Consider the following 20536-nt stretch of genomic DNA (forward strand, 5'->3'; position numbering starts at 1 on the left):
TATTATCATTTAAGTGACAGTACATGGATAATAATACGCCCTAAGTATGCCAGAATGTTTAATACTTGAATAAAAAATGTTAAGATATTGTCATGTCCTAAAACTCTGAGTTTTCACCTGCTAATTTATGCTAATCAGACACAATTTAATTGGGCTATATCTACTTTTATGTTGTTGTCATAGTTACAAGGTCTCAAAGTCACTAATTGTAAAATGACCATTTTATCAACTTCTATCCATGCAAACTATCTATCAGACAGTATGCTAAGAGTCTGGGCCGTTCCATTATGTATTCATCTGAAATATCAGCGCGATTAAAGATGTACTGTTTATAAATAGAATAAACAAGATTTGTTCATTCATAATTGAAGGAAAAATTGAACATAGATCTCAAGTTATCACTATAGATGAAGCTGCACCACATGGCTGTATACTCCCATGATGCTTCTCACTTAATGTAGTATTTGATTGACCTTTTCTTAATATTTTGGTAGATACTGCGCAGAGTAATCATTATGCAACGTCTGTTGTAACTGAAAACAATAGTAATAGTTTACGTCTGCTGTGTGAGCAATTCAACTGTGATCACAACGATGTGTTAACAGTACTCAGGGAATATTGGCAGAAGTTCCTGGCTACACTGCCAATGGAAAAAATCTATCAAGGAATAGACGGACTACCTGAGGTACGTATTTGTGTTGGCTGGTTTCACTGCTGATGTGTATGTATGTATGTATGTTGACTGTTTTAATTTAGCTTAAATAGTTGGTAAATAGAATTTATGAAATGAGTGGCAAGGAACAAATTGAAATTTAAAAAAACACAAGTTTGATAGTGAGCTCAGCGAGAAGGCTGTTCTCGAATTGAGCTCTATACATACATAACATGTGTATATATGAAATAGTATGGAAGGAATCAGAAATTGGTGCCCTTCCGGTCAATGGGTGCTGCATTTTGTTTGTTTCACAAATTATGCAAAGCAAAACAACTCATTCATATAAACAAATTATATGTGCACCACCTCAACTCGCACATGCACTATACCCTCAGTTCACGGACTTCTACAATCCAGGGTTACGTCAGTTCTATTTTCAGTAAATCAATAAACTACTACTTGGCTGCACTCAATCGCCAGGCATTGCATGCTGTATATTAAATCTGAATTTGTAAGGTCAGAAAATTTAAACCAAGTTTATCTCATGTACATGTGTATCTATTTCTCAGCTTATAAAAGCTGAGATGTCAAACTCAGCCGTGATGTCAAAATTTTAATCTCCTTGCATTAACCAATCAGATTGCTGGGATTGTTAATACTTATGACATACACAACATTAATAAAATGCATTGTTCGTTTACATGAAATTCGAACATGTTCTTTAAGCGTGAATCAGAAAGATTAGCAGAGAGATGTCTGCCGGTCTGTGGAATGATACAAAGACCTTTCTTTTACACATGCAATTTCAGCATTTTTGAAGCTGACCAGGATTATAAATGATAATGTACTTGCTGCATTTATTACATACGGAATCATTAAAATGAGAAATATGTCTAGAGACACCTGGTTTCTTCACAGAAAATTATACAGTAGGGCACCTACTCTGTAATTTTGATAACTGTAAATTTTAATTAGCATAACAATTAACACAATCAAGCAGATTAGACTTGAGTTTGTAAAGACATGGAACCCTTAAACTTGGTACAATTTTAGGATTCTGGTTGCTCCGCTCAGCCAATCACAGCCTGTTTATTTTGACCAATCAGCTCACATGTTTGTCAACCAATCAGCTTCTTTTCGCCAGCCAATCATAGCCAGCTTGTGCACATGGACTGTAACGTCCCTACCTCTTTTGTTTTCTTTTGTTCAGCAGTTTCATTCATTGTTTTTTATGCGTCACTGCTCAAGCTTTGTATTCTCTTCGCTCGTTATCCCACCACCATCCCCTTCGATCCCCCTGTTTTTTTTGGCTAGCTTCTTCCCACCAGCCTGGGCATTGGATTTCATCCTGACCCCCATTTCAAGGTCGGGCGGCCTCATACAGGTTTTTCCCCCTCCTTCTTTTGGATCCCGAAATCCATTGCTCAGGGGGGCACGTGCTGCCTTGGTGGGTAGAAGTGGGCCCCCTGCCCAATTTTGCAGTTTTTTATGAACTGTATATTTTTTAAACTGTAATTTTATTAGTTTTGTAGTTTGTGTATGCAAGTCGTTTTTTGCTCAATAAACTTGTCTTTGCCTTTTACTTGTTTACCGTGTGGAGTGTCTTTACAAATGAGTCTAATGAGAGATTACTTGATGAAAATTATTGTATTTGAGCAACGTTTTCAGTTAGAAAATTATTGAGCGTGTTCAGGCTCATCGTCATCATAAGAAGCACACATACAATGATGCAACATTCAGAAACACAGATTGTCACCATTTATTTTTGTTTTCAGTGCGAGTTTTTGAAAAAACAGTACAATGAGTGTTACACATCCCGGGGTGATTTTGATGAAATACTTTTTCTCGAGAGTGACACTCATCTCATTCCTAGTACTAATCCAAGGTAAGTTTTAGTCCTCTTGATAAGAATATCAAATATGGGTTATAGTGAGCGTGTTCCTTATGTTTTCTTTTCCTAATAAAGCTGGGTAAAGATGGCCATGCAGAGTACAATCTGTAAAATTAGTCGTTGACTGAATTTCATCAAGCCACTGTTTATGGCTATTTTAAACTTAAATAGCATTCTTTTCAAGTGTAGACTTGAGTGTAAAAAACAAAAGTGAAATGTATGTACGAGTCATAATTCTCATACCATCGAAAGTTGCAACTCTTACTCTATTAATTGGTGATGAATACATTTTTTATGAACAACAACAGCATTGGATTTATGGAACTTTAATTTAATAAAATATTAATAACATGATATTATATATTTCCATGCTAGCGATGATTGAAACCTGCTGGATTTAAAAACAGTTATTCAAAACAATGACATTTTGACTCGCTCGTTAGGTTGAAATGATGAGTTACCAAAATCACTTTGCATGGCACATTTTACCGAGTTCATTTTTTTGGTAACAATTTGTGCTTCTTTTCGTCCTCAGCTGTCCAAGTCCTCCTGCATCTTCACACAGACATGCAAGTACTGTCAATGCTACACCAATCAGGTATGCCTTTAGATAACCTGTAGATAAAATAATCCACTTTGGAGAATTGTCTCCCAGTGTTTACATTGCTTCAATTGTTAGATCAAAACCTGCAGCATACCGGTATATGTAATTAATTCTATTTAGTAGAAAATAAACAAAAAAGTTATTAAGAAATTTAGAAAAAAAAAAATTGCACTAACATATTTTTGCTTTTTTGGGAAAAATGGTGTTCATTTCATATGGTAGTCTGTATAGAATTGATTGACAGGCCTAACTTTAGAGTGCTAACTTGTCTTGGCTTCTCCTTCTCCTGTAAGTTGAGCTGACATTGTATACATCATCTTTTAATACAGAGCTGCTATGAATACAGTACAAGCATTGCAGTCTATTTTGTGCCATGCAAGTGATATGCCAAGTCCTGCACTTATCAGGTACTTCAATGTAAGTAAAACAAATTATTTATTCCAGTTGGGTCATGCTCTTTTTTATCCAATTTCCTAATAATTAACTGAATGTGATATCCGTAGCCTTGGCCCTCTGCCCCTCATAGCAGTAGATTTACGCATGCAGGATATTATTTTGTTCCTATATATTTTCTATTTTACTCGTTATTGTGAGAACTGCTTGAATTTGTTGATTATAGAAGTCTTTTCTACAACAATGATGCTATAGACACTAGTGGGCCACTGTGCTAATGTTGTCTCTAAATCATCATTTCTAGTTGCCAGAATGAATGATTACAGTATTCGGCTAAAATTTGACTGGACTTCGATATTTATCATTGATTTTCATCACAAGTTTTAAAGCGGGAGTGTCGTCACCTACGCACACGCGGGAATTGAGTCCCAAACGACGATAACAACACACACTAAAAACGCACATGCTCATGGGTAGACACTTGTTTGTGAACAATGACACGCTATGACCATATGACGCATGCGCAGTTGACTACTCCCTCGCTTTAATATATTTTTACAACGGTGGTAATCAGATATCATTGACATTGACAGTAGTGATGAAGAAGTCTGTACTGTAATAAATGTATTGTTTTTGTTATCCCCCTAGAATTGTCCAGTGAATCCTTCGTCTGAGATAGACAAGAGGAATTTGTGTTTACAGACGAATTTCGTAAATCGGTTTCTAAGTATGACAGGAATGCAGTATCGAGAGATTGCTAAAAAAAGGTGGCAGCTCTCAGTGAGACTTTACTACAGAGTTATGGAAGCCATGCTGAAATCGGTGAGTCTCATTGTGTGTATACATGTGGCGCTATTCAGCACAGACTTGTGTGTTATGACGCATAACTAGCCTCTGAGGACTAAATATCCATCCGCCACCATTTTACTCGGCGTTTCTTCCGCGGAACTATATACAAGTATTTTTCTTGTTTAGAACACATTCTCTCCCGATTTTTAGCAAGATTTTATTTTTAATGAGTTGATCAATTAAAATAACGCACAACACTCATCAGAATGTCTTATTTTATTAACATTAAAATGCACGTAAATTAGGAGGTCAAAAGTAAAATTTTTCTCATTTTTGGCATTGACACTCAGATTGCCGCAAACCAACCGAATAGCGCCACCGGTGTTGACACAGTGTGAAAATAGTTCTGACCACTTTTCCCACAGTTCCACGCGCGGTATGTGTCAGATCGGTTGGTTTGTGGTGATCTGCGTGTCAAAGCGGTGAGTCTGCGATTGATCATGTGATCGTGCATTATGGTGTTCAAGGATACTACAGAATTGTTTATTTCAATCCGACTTGTGCCCACTGTGTTGTTAACGTCAACTCAACCTACGAGCAATGTTGCATACCCACTTTGTACTACATGCAGAATACCTCTCATTGATTATCGTGAACACCAGTAAAAATGATGAAATCAGTTGGGTTTGAATAAATTAGATTTCAGAATTCTGTACAAAACCCAAATCGCTTATGTAAACAGAAGTCAGTGACAATATTTTCTACAGATCATACAACATGAGAATGTAATTTTATGTACTATTGAATGCTCCCAAAGATGCAGTACCTTGAATACAAATGAATGTATGCATTTCTTGGAACATTTTTATTCAGTTTCACATATTAAATCTTGGGAAGAAAGAAAACTTCTAAATCATCAAATATACTTTTTTACCACAAAAATGTTCTGTTTTATAACAACCGCTTTGTACAACATTCCTTTCATGGTAACTAAACATAACATATTGTGGCTTTATTTCAGGAGGAAGAGAGACTTTCAATGTCTGATTTTAGTACTTTGTTACATAATGATACATTCCACAAGTCCCTATTGGCTGCTGCCATAGAAGTTGTCATGGTTACCTATGGTGGGTCATGTAAGTATTGGCTACAACACTTGTCATCTATTAATCAGTAATTTTAACATTATTCAAATCTGTTCTAAATTTGTTAAAGCGGGGAGGGGGGGGCTTTACCTGCTCATGCGCGAGAATTGAGTTCCAAGCGACGATAACTTCACACGTTAAAAACGCAAAGGCTCATGGGTAGCACTTGTTTGTAAACAATGACAGGCTATGGCCGTCTGCCACATGCGCAGGCAACGTCTCCCTCGCTTCAATGTACTTTGTTATATATTTGTAAATCATTGAATGTTTACTCGGAGGTATTTGTGCAATTCAATGATTGAAGGACGTTTGCAAGAACAACATTTTACTGCAGTCACTGTGACTTTTTTGTCTCAAAGATACCAGCTACAAACTTTTAAACTTTATCTCAGACTTCATACGTGAATTTACTGTTTGTCCTTCTCTATAGGGAGCTCACCATTTTCAGCTGACTCACTAGAGTCTGAAATCTTATTTCCATGGATACTAGATGTATTCCAACTGAAAGGCTTTGATTTCTATAAGGTTATAGAGAGTTTTGTGAGAGCTGAGAGTAAACTGACAAGAGATATTGTCAAGGTAAGTACTTAATAAATATTATATGATGATCATTGTGATATTGTGGCATATTTACAAGTAGACTATTATTTATTAGGTAGGTATTTTGGAAACTTCCTAAGCAGAGAATCAAAATACCAAGTCTGAGTAAAATAGATTCAGGAGTTAAAACAGGAGTTAAAATTCATGTTTTGTGCTAATTACACAAAACCCCTACAGAATTCGGGACAGTTGCTGCTATTGATAAAGCATTCACACCATCACTTCACTGTACGTAGCTCAGCATTGTCTGTTGGCAGACACTGGCAGGTTAGGTGGAGGAAACTATTAGATTTTTCGCATTATGTAGACGCAAGAATAGTGCATATGCATGACATGTCCGCTGAAGGCAATCTTATTGGTTTTTCTAGGTGAAACTCATTGGACCATGTTCTTCAGGCGGGGATTTGGCACTTTGATCCTGTTTAATATGTTTAACATCTTTTCTATATTGCAGCACCTACACTTTGTAGAAAGCCAGATTCTTGAGAGCATAGCATGGAAGTCTGATTCACCGCTATTTAAATTTGATTCTGTTAAATTAGCAGCTACTACCTCACAGGTAAGGATATAATACAAATCACACCCAAGGGTGGATAAATAAGGGTGTGTGAACTCGTGTCTTGTGACTTAAGATCTAATTTATCTCTAGATCAATCTTATAAAAAGTGTTGATAAAGTGGTTACCAGCCTCTATCTGCAAGTACATGCATATACACATCCATGCAGAGAAACAACTAAAGATGTGGTCATACAGTTTTGTTGGAAACAATGTTGAATTGCATGCTGATTTGCATGTACTAATGAATTATTACAAAGTGATGAAAAGTTATACCGGATTCTGTTGTAAATTCGCCCACCTGAAAAATCGCCCTGGGCAGTTTCACGGCTGGTGGACCCTTATTTGGGGTTCAAATTTTCAAAAAATTATCATCAAATATTTTTAGGGGGCTTATATTTTCATTGAAAAATTCACCTACCGCTACGCCGATTTTCAACGCCGGCAGTCGAACCACCCAAAACGAAAGAAACTATTGCAGAAGCAAATCTAAAATTTTATACATTTTTTTCTTGATGGATTAAAAGTAGACAGTGCATCTTTCTCCAAAAAAATCACATTAACAAACAATCATTTTGTTTCATTTTATTAGTAACGAAAGTATATTTTCAAACAAGTTTTCAAATAAAAACGAACTGCAACTGCATTGCTTAGTAGCAAATGATTGTTTATCGCAATCCGGCCATGCTGAGTTTTACAATTGTTGATTATTACCTAGTTATGATTATAATAACGTGCACAAAATAGATTCGTCAAATTTTTATGAAATGCAAATAAATTTCATAATTATTTCATCATAAGTGAATGATTCCGATTGCATTTTCAACGCTTGATGCTGTGGAAATGAATATCCACCATGTTGGACCTGAAAAGATGTTCTGACAGGTCAAATCGATAATTAACCAATGAAAATGATGGATGATGCCAACGTGTTCAAATTACCATAGCTCATTTAAATATGTTAATGTTATTGAACGCAGCACGGAAAAGATCTGCCAATGTTGTTGTACGATCTTTTGGCTTGGATTTAAATTGAAAAAATAGTTTTCAAAAAGATAAAATGAGCATTTGAATAATAATTTAACATTGTTTACAGCAATAACAGCTCATTGTCGAAACCAAGCTAACCCATTCACGCTGGTCGCAATAAACATCAATACTCTTGAATAGGCATCAATGACCATGGCGAAACTTTTAGGCATCAGAAAAGATTAAAATATCACCTTAAAAAACTGCCGACAATTCGCCCTGGGCGGTTTCTTGGTCCCATTTTATTTTTTCAAAAACCTGAACTGCTGTTTTACAGCCCTGGGCGAATTTACGACAGAATCCGGTACACTGTTTCTTCAATCATCACCATTCCTCATTTTGAATGTTGGTGTGCATTGTTTGATGGCTTACTTTTTTAAATATTGTTCCTGTAAATTTCCAAAATAATTTCATAGCTGCGGGGTAGTCACCGTGACTGTCATGAAATTTCAGTCATTAACATCTTCTGATACTCACCTCTGCTATTTACGTGTTTGTGCTACTAATAGAGCAAATAGGGTAGCAGCATAAACTGAATCGATCAAAGTTAATATGATGAATAAATGGTTAATTTGTGATATACATTAAGCTTTTTAAATGTGCAGCATTAAGCTCACTAATTGTTCGGTTCTATTACTGCTTACTTATTGCGTGTTTATCTTTCTTGACAGATAAGTATTGACAACAGTACTTTGCCCACTACCACAGCCGCTGACATGTAAGTCTAATTGGTAACAACTTATGGATGTTGTGTTTATGGTGTCTTGATATTTGAATCCAAATCCGAAAAAAATCAAAAAACTATCAAGTTTGTGTTGTTCAGCACTCATTTTCTCTTTCTTACTTTGCCCGCCTCTAGGTATCTTTCACCCCTCAGGAGCCGACATGCACCCCCTTCTCCTCAATCAAAGGCTAAATCAAGAGACAGTTCTTTAAGAGGCAGCATTACAAGCGCTGGTGTTTACTCGCCACCAGTCAAAAGCTCACTTCAATCAATTAATCAATCAGGCAAGGATCAGAGTAGTGGCAGCAGCGTGCCACCACGGTCACAGACGTTGAATCTGTTTTACAATAAAGTGTTACGATTGGCGTACACCAGGTTACAAGCCCTATGCAAAGAGTTGGTAGTTACGCTTGATCTGGTAAGTTGAATTTCATTTATTTATTCATCAAGACTGAAAGTAGCTGATGGCCTTACATAAGTTTTTGATTTTGCATATTGATGGTGAAATTGAATTATGATTCATGATTTGCAGTACACACAACTTTATTCGTTTGGTGAAAAATACAAATACACATATGCAGTGTGCATGCAAAAACAATCGGTGCACATGTATATCAGAAAACATCAGTGTTTTATCAAACACACTTAAATCAAATGTTTTAGTTCATGACAAATCTCATCCAATGTATTCAGAATACATTATCAAAAAAACAATATTAAATATTGCATAGTCTTGTCCACATTGCATCGGATATGTACATAGTTCTTGGAAACACATGAATAACATGATTCACAGTTTGTGTTCCTTTGTAGAGCTCACAAAATTGTCTTTGTTCTGTAACAATAAAAACAACAGTCCAATGTATTATTTTCCTGGTTACTATATTTCAGTGAGAAAGTAGTTTTGCAGTCTCCGTTTGGAAGTTCAAACACTGTGATTCAAAATGCTTACCTTAATAATGTACAAAATGTGTAATGTCTTATTTCTTTGACTGTGACAGGAGAGGTTTATATGGACTACTGTTGAGTATTGTGTCACTCACAGACCAGAATTACTTAAAGATAGGCACCTTGATCAGGTGAGTAATAGATAAAATCTATAATCTGTAGATATAATCTTTTCTAAAGAAACTCATGCATGTAGAATTTTAGAGAAATTTAGTTAAAATTAATTAAAGTTTCACTCAGAGATGATACATTGAATTAGTAGACAGGTGAAATTCATTCATGTGGTGACAGATATACACCAATAAATAAATGAACTAATGAAGACTGAATTTACATTCTCATTCTTTGTATTTGTAGGTTATGTTGTGTTGTATATATGGTGTTTGTAAAGCAGCAGACTCTGAGTTAAGATTCAAAGACATCGTGGCTGTTTATAGGAGATTATATCAATACTCACAACATGTAAGAAGTGTAGAGCTTTTCTCCACAACCTACTTCATTCAACAAAGGCAACAAAATTAACGCCTTCTTGCTAGGATAGTTTGTATAGTATCCAACTTTTTATCACATGGGGTACTTGTCATGTTCGACTCACTTTAACTCTTCGGCAAATGTCAATGACGACTTCATTGTAGATTTTGCTCCAACAAATGATGTCACTTTTGCCTTTAATAGCTGAGATGATTTTACAAATCTTGAATTATTCCTCAATTTTAAAAATATCTGATCTGTTCGTTAAATTAAACAGCAGTTCATCAAATTAAACAGCATTAAAATGTATTGTTCAATAAGTGTATGTTACAGTACCATAGACTAGTCCTCGCTACCATTTTTACACATCTATTTTACTCCTATCAATGGTTGTATTTTCAAAACTCAATTCAACCTCTGGTATATTTTGTTCAGGTTTACAAATCAGTACTTATAAATGGTGAAGAGTATGACTCTATCATAGGTTTTTATAATAGAATATTTATGCCGTCCTTAAAGATGTATATACTTCAATTCCAACCCAATAGACAGGTGAGTATGCTTTTTGTCTCTGTACTTGAAATTCAACTTAGAGGAGGGCATGGCTAAAAGTGAATTAAAAAAACATCTGCTTATTCACCATTGGATGTTCACTGTCTTGAAATTCAACACTGAGAGAGGGGGTGTGGCTACCTGTGAATGGAAGTACATCTGCCCATTCACCATTGGATGTTCTCTGTCTTGAAATTCAACACTGAGAGAGGGGGTGGCTACCTGTGAATGGAAGTACATCTGCCCATTCACCATTGGATGTTCTCTGTCTTGAAATTCAACACTGAGAGGGGGTGGCTACCTGTGAATGGAAGTACATCTGCCCATTCACCATTGGATGTTCTCTGTCTTGAAATTCAACACTGAAAGGGGGGTGGCTACCTGTGAATGGAAGTACATCTGCCCATTCACCATTGGATGTTCTCTGTCTTGAAATTCAACACTGAGAGGGGGTGGCTACCTGTGAATGGAAGTACATCTGCCCATTCACCATTGGATGTTCTCTGTCTTGAAATTCAACACTCAGAGGGGGTGGCTACCTGTGAATGGAAGTACATCTGCCCATTCACCATTGGATGTTCTCTGTCTTGAAATTCAACACTCAGAGGGGGTGGCTACCTGTGAATGGAAGTACATCTGCCCATTCACCATTGGATGTTCTCTGTCTTGAAATTCAACACTGAGAGGGGGTGGCTACCTGTGAATGGAAGTACATCTGCCCATTCACCATTGGATGTTCTCTGTCTTGAAATTCAACACTCAGAGGGGGTGGCTACCTGTGAATGGAAGTACATCTGCCCATTCACCATTGGATGTTCTCTGTCTTGAAATTCAACACTGAGAGGGGGTGGCTACCTGTGAATGGAAGTACATCTGCCCATTCACCATTGGATGTTCTCTGTCTTGAAATTCAACACTGAGAGAGGGGTGGCTACCTGTGAATGGAAGTACATCTGCCCATTCATCATTGGATGGATGCCTTCTGTGTTGAAATTATAATGTAATAGTTTCATATTATCTGCAATGTTCCTGACCAGACTGCTAACAATTTGACATTGGTCTGCTTTGATTTATTAGTTGGTACAGAGTCAGGAATTGATGGTGCTATTATACACATCAAGTTATTTTTTCGATTCTTCAAAGTTTCACTGTGTTTTTCTTTGATTTTTAACATATTTCCTTCAAAACTGCTGGAAAATCCGACATTTCCCGAAATTACCAGAGTTTAATCGAGTTTTGATGACGCATACACAGTTCTCGTCTCGGTGGAATTCAGTCATTTTTGTGTGAGGATATTGTGTCCCGGAATTGTATCTTTATTTGCGCAACGCTTATATGGACAAAATTGTGTCTCGTCAATTTCAAAGGTAAGAAACTGTGCTTGTTATGGTATTTATACACTTTGAATTATCGTTTGTGTCTCGGGTTTCGTGATCGTGAGAAACTATTGCTAACCTGGCGAGAGTTTCGCCAGAAAAACTGCCTTTTTATTATGGTTGTAGGAATTAATTATGTATTGTGTAAATTTAAAGTTTACCTCATGATTTAAGAGGTTTGCAGTGCTCTCTCCAGGATTCAAACGTCATGGTGGTGTCAGCGCAATGCTGCTCTGAGACGCTTGCCAGACTCTGCCTCGCTCAAAATCATTATCGCCATGCTTGATTTCCGCAACATTTACATTATGATTTCCACAGCTATTGTTCTATGAGATGCGTCCTCAAGTTTAGTTGGGTCGGCATGTACTCATTGAAAGTGTTGGTTTATTTACGTAATCCACTGATCACGCCAATGCGAAGTTAAAAATATGTCGCTACTCGGAGAGCTTGCCCAGAACGCTACATGTCCCAAATAAACGCACCGGAACGTTTATTTTTTAGTCCCCGTTCGGACGCAGTCCGAAAACGGGGACTTATGTTTTGCCCTGTGTGCGTCCGTGCGTCCGTGATCACCTGTATCTCGAACATGCATGGACCGATTAAGTTCAAACTTCACTCATACATCACACATTATATGGGACATATGCACATGCATTTTTTTCATGATCCGATTAACGATAGCCGAATAGCGGCCATTTTAAGGCCGAAAATGCATCAAAATCGCACATTTTCACCATTCCGGACCCGGATCTCAGTTATGCATGGACGGATTTTGTTCAAATTTGGTACATACATTAAACATAATAGGTCCTTGATGCACGTCTTTTTTTTTTTTGGATCGGGTTCGAAATGGCCGACTGGCGGCCATTTTGTTTTAAAGAATTCAGTTCTGGATCCGTATCTGAGACATGCTTGGATTGATCGAGTTCAAACTTCACACACACAAGGTACATCATGTCACAAATATGTATGTGCATTTGTTTCATGATCTCATTAACGATAGCCAAATGGCGGCCGCTTTAAGGCCGAAAATGCATTGAAATCGCACATTTTCACCATTCCGGACCCGGATCTCAGTTATGCATGGACGGATTTCATTCAAATTTGGTACATACATTAAACATAATAGGACCTTGATGCACGTCATTTTTTTTTTCGGATCAAGTTCGAAATAGCCGACTGGCAGCCATTTTGTTTTAAAGAATTCAGTTCTGGATCCGTATCCGAGACATGTCTGGATTGATCAAGTTCAAACTTCACACACACAAGGTACATCATGTCACAAATATGTATGTGCATTTGTTTCATGATCTCATTAACGATAGCCGAATAGCGGCCATTTTAAGGCCGAAAATGCATCAAAATCGCACATTTTCACCATTCCGGACCCGGATCTCAGTTATGCATGGACGGATTTTGTTCAAATTTGGTATATACATTAAACATAATAGGACCTTGATGCACATCATTTTTAGTCCCCGTTCGGACGCAGTCCGAAAACGGGGACTTATGTTTTGCCCTGTGTGCGTCCGTCCGTCCGTGCGTCCGTGCGTCCGTGATCACCTGTATCTCGAACATGCATGGACCGATTGAGTTCAAACTTCACTCATACATCACACATTATATGGTACATATGCACATGCATTTTTTTCATGATCCGATTAACGATAGCCGAATAGCGGCCATTTTAAGGCCGAAAATGCATCAAAATCGCACATTTTCACCATTCCGGACCCGGATCTCAGTTATGCATGGACGGATTTTGTTCAAATTTGGTACATACATTAAACATAATAGGACCTTGATGCACGTCTTTTTTTTTTTTGGATCGGGTTCGAAATGGCCGACTGGCGGCCATTTTGTTTTAAAGAATTCAATTCTGGATCCGTATCTGAGACATGCTTGGATTGATCGAGTTCAAACTTCACACACACAAGGTACATCATGTCACAAATATGTATGTGTATTTGTTTCATGATCTCATTAACGATAGCCAAATGGCGGCCGCTTTAAGGCCGAAAATGCATTGAAATCGCACATTTTCACCATTCCGGACCCGGATCTCAGTTATGCATGGACGGATTTCATTCAAATTTGGTACATACATTAAACATAATAGGACCTTGATGCACGTCATTTTTTTTTTCGGATCAAGTTCGAAATAGCCGACTGGCGGCCATTTTGTTTTAAAGAATTCAGTTCTGGATCCGTATCCGAGACATGTCTGGATTGATCAAGTTCAAACTTCACACACACAAGGTACATCATGTCACAAATATGTATGTGTATTTGTTTCATGATCTCATTAACGATAGCCAAATGGCGGCCGCTTTAAGGCCGAAACTGCATTGAAATCGCACATTTTCACCATTCCGGACCCGGATCTCAGTTATGCATGGACGGATTTCATTCAAACTTGGTACATACATTAAACATAATAGGACCTTGATGCACGTCATTTTTTTTTTCGGATCAAGTTCGAAATAGCCGACTGGCGGCCATTTTGTTTTAAAGAATTCAGTTCTGGATCCGTATCCGAGACATGCTTGGATTGATCGAGTTCAAACTTCACACACACAAGGTACATCATGTCACAAATATGTATGTGCATTTGTATCATGATCTCATTAACGATAGCCAAATGGCGGCCGCTTTAAGGCCGAAAATGCATTGAAATCGTACATTTTCACCATTCCGGACCCGTATCTCAGTTATGCATGGATGGATTTTGTTCAAATTTGGTACATACATTAAACATAATAGGACCTTGATGCACGTCTTTTTTTTTTTCGGATCAAGTTCGAAATGGCCGACTGGCGGCCATTTTGTTAAAGAATTCAGTTCTGGATCCGTATCCAAGACATGTCTGGATTGATCAAGTTCAAACTTCACACACACATGGTACATCATGTCACAAATAGATATGTGCCTTTGTTTCATGATCTGCTTAACAATAGCGAAATGATGGCCATTTTAAGGCCGAAAATGCATCAAAATCACGTATTTTCACAATTCCAGAACCGGATCTCAGTCATGCATGGATGGATTTTGTTCAGATTTAGCACAATGTGTTGTACATATGCAGGTGCATTTCGGTCATGATCTGCTTTGAATGTATATGTCACTCAAATATGAACGGAACGGGGACGTGTCATTGACAATGACTTGTTTTTTTGGGATCGGGTTCGAAATGGCCGACTGGTGGCCATTTTGTTTTAAAGAATTCAGTTCTGGATCCGTATCTGAGACATGCTTGGATTGATCGAGTTCAAACTTCACACACACAAGGTACATCATGTCACAAATATGTATGTGCATTTGTTTCATGATCTCATTAACGATAGCCAAATGGCGGCCGCTTTAAGGCCGAAAATGCATTGAAATCGCACATTTTCACCATTCCGGACCCGGATCTCAGTTATGCCTGGACGGATTTCATTCAAATTTGGTACATACATTAAACATAATAGGACCTTGATGCACGTCATTTTTTTTTTCGGATCAAGTTCGAAATAGCCGACTGGCGGCCATTTTGTTTTAAAGAATTCAGTTCTGGATCCGTATCCGAGACATGTCTGGATTGATCAAGTTCAAACTTCACACACACAAGGTACATCATGTCACAAATATGTATGTGCATTTGTTTCATGATCTCATTAACGATAGCCAAATGGGGGCCGCTTTAAGGCCGAAAATGCATTGAAATCGCACATTTTCACCATTCCGGACCCAAATCTCAGTTATGCATCGATGGATTTTGTTCAAATTTGGTACATACATTAAACATAATAGGACCTTGATGCACGTCTTTTTTTTTTTTTCGGATCAAGTTCGAAATGGCCGACTGGCGGCCATTTTGTTAAAGAATTCAGTTCTGGATTCGTATCCAAGACATGTCTGGATTGATCAAGTTCAAACTTCACACACACATGGTACATCATGTCACAAATAGATATGTGCATTTGTTTCATGATCTGCTTAACAATAGCGGAATGATGGCCATTTTAAGGCCGAAAATGCATCAAAATCACGTATTTTCACAATTCCAGAACCGGATCTCAGTCATGCATGGATGGATTTTGTTCAGATTTAGCACAATGTGTTGTACATATGCAGGTGCATTTCGGTCATGATCTGCTTTGAATGTATATGTCACTCAAATATGAACGGAACGGGGACGTGTCATTGACAATGACTTGTTTCCCTGAAAAATTCCACCCGGTAATTCTTATTTGGGACGGTACGTTTATTCATTTTTCTAAATCGGGCAAATTAAAAAAAAATCATGCCTTTTTTCCCATGAAAAACGAGGCCAAAAGATCGCACTAAAACATCGGTAAATATCTTCAGTGTTGCTTTCACCATGGAGGTAATGCTTTCACCATGAGGTCGCTGAACTGTCATTAACGTATTTAAATGTTTATGGTAATTTGAGCACATGGGCACCATCCAGCATTTTGATTGGTTGATTAGCGACTTGACCTATCTGGTCAATAAACACACCTCGTCAGCATGGATAACATGGCGGATATCGTATGGCATGGAGCATTAGCATGTAATCGAAATCATTTGCTTACGATAAAACTAAGTTGAATTTTACTTGCATTTCATAACAATTCAACAAATTTATTTTTTGTACGTTAATATAATCACTACTGAGTACTAATCAACAATTACAACACTTCTAAAACAAGTAAGCTGCCGTACCTTGATCATTTGCTACTAACAAAAAAATAATGCATATTAAATATAGTGAATATTTTTTGTTGTCATGTGAACAGTTTTTTTGATTGACTAATTTTCCAACATTTCATGACGCTCATTGTAGAATCAAATTAAGGCCTTTCACTCCTCTTGACGCCTACTTAAAAGATTATACGGCATCTTGCTTTTCGCCAGCCACGAAGGTCACACTAGTAGATGATCTTGATCGATACTGCCGATATTGCTAAGGAGTGGAAATTCACATTAGTGTCATAACTATGGAAAGAATATTTTTAAATTTGGTGGAGCTGCTCATATAGCATTTGCATACATTTTTGTATGTATTGTGCAGTTTCCCAGCCAGTCCGACTTGAGTAGTTATTGGTTTGCTATTTCATTACATCTTGCGGCCTTTCAAACAGTATATTGCTAGACATGCATCAATTGTTGTCCATTTATATTCCTAACGCAATTTCTTTCTGGCTGGTATAAATATATTAAGTAATATGTTTTCGTACTGAAAAGACGATGCACAAATATCTTTTTTAATTAAATTTAACAGCTAATGGGAGCACATATGCTACAACCTCTGCTTACTTTTGACTAAATGTTTTTTTTTGTTTTTTTCAGGTGCAGAGCCAGAATTTTTTTCTCAGAAAGCAAAGCCACTGGAACTGCATATATTACAAAAGCATACTATTCGCAGCATGTCTGACAATTGTATAAAGTTTCGCAGGTTTTTTTTTTTTACTTTGAGAAGTGCTGTCAACCAAAGCATAAATATGTGTTTCTCTGTACATAAAAGTTCAATTTCACACGATTTGTTAATATTAATGTATGATAATAAAAACTTGATAATAGTTTTCTGGATTCTTGCACTTTATTTGTATCATTGTCATATGAGAAGTACTCTTGTCCTTATTTAGGGCCACTAACTACATGTAGATCTGTACATGAAGTACACGGGAAGTAAAGTTGTTGACACAGGTAATGTACACCAAGGATCATTGCAGTTTCTCAGTTCCTCATCTGGTGCTAGTACTTGTATGACAAACAGTATCATTGCCCTGTTACTGTCTAAAATATTAGAAGTTTTTCGCTGGAACAGTTCTGTGATTGACAGTGTTCTTGTATTAGGAATGCAGTTGTACAAGGACTCTGACTCTTCAACATATTTGCAGATATGATTTGCATACTTACATGTCATTTTACCTGTTGTACTTGTTTGTTGCTCTCTGGTGTTCTTCCTGAGACCAGGATGGAGAGTGCTACAAACTTGAAAATGCCATAGAAATCATGTTTGCCAATTTATGTCCATGCCAAAAACTGGACAAATTATATGTTGCAACTTTCAAATGACAACAAGTGAAGGCAGTGTCATTCATGACCTGTTTCATTGAATAAATTTTTACGGCTTGGAGGCCATTTTTTCCCTTAAAAATCTAAAATAAAACGAGCTTTTTCTCAGATATGCGTCATCCAGTTTTGTTCAAAGTTGGTACAGGGACAGGTAATAATTGTTTACAAGTGCACATCGCATTATATGTTTAACAAGTTATAAATTGTCTCAGAAAAGCCAAATGATTTTTTTTTTTTTACCCCACCCCCTAAAATTGTAACACATCAATTCTGAACAATTAATAATGGAATTTTAATACAGCTCACAATAGTTGCGTTCATGCACAGTTTCTTAGCACGGGCTAAGAGGTCAAATTCCTTAGCCCGTGCTAAGCAAACGTGCGTGAACGCTTAGCACGGGCTAAGGAATGCTAAGTATGGGTTAAATCTGATCCGAATTTAAGACGCGGTCTAGAACCTTAGCATGGGCTAACGAAGTGTGTGAGAACGCTTAGCCCAGGGCTAAGCGCCCTCTGCGGTGACCTTTGGGTGTGAACATTATGCACGTGATCAAATATATTCAACTTTCTCATTCCCAAAATGGCAACCGAGCTCAGTGTACACGCTTCCACACTGATCGGGTCGCTGTAGTAGAGCGTACAGCAGCACCAATCGTAGACAAAATAAATTTGGTTCGCTGTCTACGACATGCATTAATAAAACTCTGTATTCTGTTACGCCGTTGTATACTGTTTCTGTGCATCCAAATAAGTTGGGTCCGTCTTCTCTCGCGTTCTTGTGCACGTTGCTTCCAAAATTAGAACGAAATATGTCAGCAGCAGAAATAGAACCTCGCGCATGTCATCCATTTTTCGTTCGTAAATAGCGGCTTGCACCTTAGCTCGTGCTAACGACTAGCCCTACCTGTGCATGGACGCAATTGGGTCTAGCAAAAATGCAAATATGCTAGATAAGCCTAAATCAGCTTAAATCCTAGCCCATACTTTGTGTAATGTGAACACAACTATTGAATTAATTCACTCTGACACAAACCCAGTTAAATATAAGTTTTTAAATTTTTTCTGAGCAGGGGCTATGACATGACATGTGATGTCTTGTTTTCACCTATTTTTAGTGCATGTGAAGTGATATGCGTGTGATGGCATTTGTGTTTTAGCTTATTACTTTCTGGGAACAATGCACTGATTTTGATACACCCAAATTGCAATGTTAATTGCTAAACTTCATAATCAAGATCTTGTTGTTGTTTTTTTTTACTTGCATTTATTTAAGTTTTAATCTTGACAACAATGGACAAGTATACAGTGCATTTACAACACTTGACTCAAAATCGCTATGGATAGCCAAAATGAATGGGGGGGGGGGAAATGGCATTAACAGGCGAGGTGATATATGCTAACCACAGTCATGAGATTACAGCTACATACATCAATCTTTCCTATGATATTCTTTAAATAACTGTGTAACTGTTTTCTATTGCTAGAAGCCTATGCTCTCACCAGTTCCTACAAAATGCCAAAGTGGGCTAACCTCCCCCTCCGTGATTCGGTAAGATTCATTTTATTTAGTTCTAATAATAAAGATTTGTTGGGGACATTTACATCACTTCTCCAGTGAATATTTCAGCTATGATCTGTTAATCCATGATTAGGGTTTACAAGTAATTTACAAGGAAATATTAATAGTAAATAATACATACACTAAATCTATTTAACTATTGTTGAGATCTGACTTGGAAGACCACTTTTTTTTATACCACTTTATGTCACATGTACACAAACTTTCAACACCCAGGGCTCCCTTTAGAGCTTCAATGCCTTGTCATCTCACCTGATCAACGCTCATCTCGAGAATTTACTTTATAGGTTTCTGAAGTTATGATTTTTTTACTCACATGATGTATAAAGGCACAAAAGGAATCTTACGATTTACCCTGTCTGTGTGTATGTCTGATATCTCATCAGATTTCAATGAAACTTACATATGTGCTCTGGTCTTAAATAACAGTATTCCCGGCAGAAGTAATTTCTATGTGTCACCAATGAAGGATTCTCCATTCAAGAGTCCTCGCCCTAAAAATGAAATATTATCACCTAGTCAAATGACGCCAAGATCAAGAACACTTTACAGCTTTGGTGAGGGACCAGGGGTGAGTAATACATTATTTTGAAGTAAATAATATTTTTTACTTGCATTAATTGTCAAATCTGCAGATAACACAGCGATGACCATGTTGATCATGTGCAATTTCGTTAGTGTCTGTGAAATGGCATCAAATAATTGTATAGTTAAATTTGACTGCTTCAAAAATACAACTGACCCTAAATTTAAAATACGGTACTTTGTGAAAGTAGTCAGATAACCAAATGTGATGTGGCACAGTGTTAGTCTTAGTCTACAGAGGTTGTGGCATCAAATTATGAGGCCCTCAGATAGTTTATAAAGTCTTTTGTTACTTTTCTTGGTGGCACAGTCAGCTGAAAAGTTGAATAAAATCAATGAAGCTATGAGAGCAGTGAAGCGGGCATCTGAGCAAAACAAATCATTGAAATCACAGAAAAGGTTGAAATTTGATCAAGAGGATGTTGACCAATCAGATTTACAGTAAGTACAACCGCCTTTGTTTATATCCATGTTCTATATACCGGTAGCAGGCATTGAAAAGCTTTCAGTTTTTTCAGTCTTGTTAATCAAACTCTTGTTAATAGGTGAAAACTAGTACTATTTTTTGACCATAGAT

The 20536-nt window shown here is 37.2% G+C and overlaps 1 protein-coding gene across 1 annotated transcript in view; it reads left to right on the forward strand.

Annotated features, from left to right (window-relative positions):
* The window catches only part of LOC102809503 (retinoblastoma-associated protein-like), a 44857-nt gene that overhangs the window by 22661 nt on the left and 1660 nt on the right, over positions 1–20536 (forward strand). Inside the window, exons 8-23 of the mRNA XM_085499547.1 lie at positions 495–685; positions 2431–2540; positions 3082–3144; positions 3480–3567; positions 4192–4365; positions 5354–5468; positions 5908–6056; positions 6532–6636; positions 8334–8380; positions 8522–8804; positions 9388–9465; positions 9692–9796; positions 10241–10357; positions 19280–19344; positions 19804–19945; positions 20270–20400. Coding sequence (XP_085355673.1) covers positions 495–685; positions 2431–2540; positions 3082–3144; positions 3480–3567; positions 4192–4365; positions 5354–5468; positions 5908–6056; positions 6532–6636; positions 8334–8380; positions 8522–8804; positions 9388–9465; positions 9692–9796; positions 10241–10357; positions 19280–19344; positions 19804–19945; positions 20270–20400 — 1963 coding nt within the window. The remainder of the gene's footprint in view (positions 1–494; positions 686–2430; positions 2541–3081; positions 3145–3479; positions 3568–4191; positions 4366–5353; positions 5469–5907; positions 6057–6531; positions 6637–8333; positions 8381–8521; positions 8805–9387; positions 9466–9691; positions 9797–10240; positions 10358–19279; positions 19345–19803; positions 19946–20269; positions 20401–20536) is intronic.

Source organism: Saccoglossus kowalevskii, chromosome 1, assembly GCF_978046115.1.
Source record: "Saccoglossus kowalevskii chromosome 1, keSacKowa6.1, whole genome shotgun sequence".
Taxonomy (NCBI): Eukaryota; Metazoa; Hemichordata; class Enteropneusta; family Harrimaniidae; genus Saccoglossus; species Saccoglossus kowalevskii.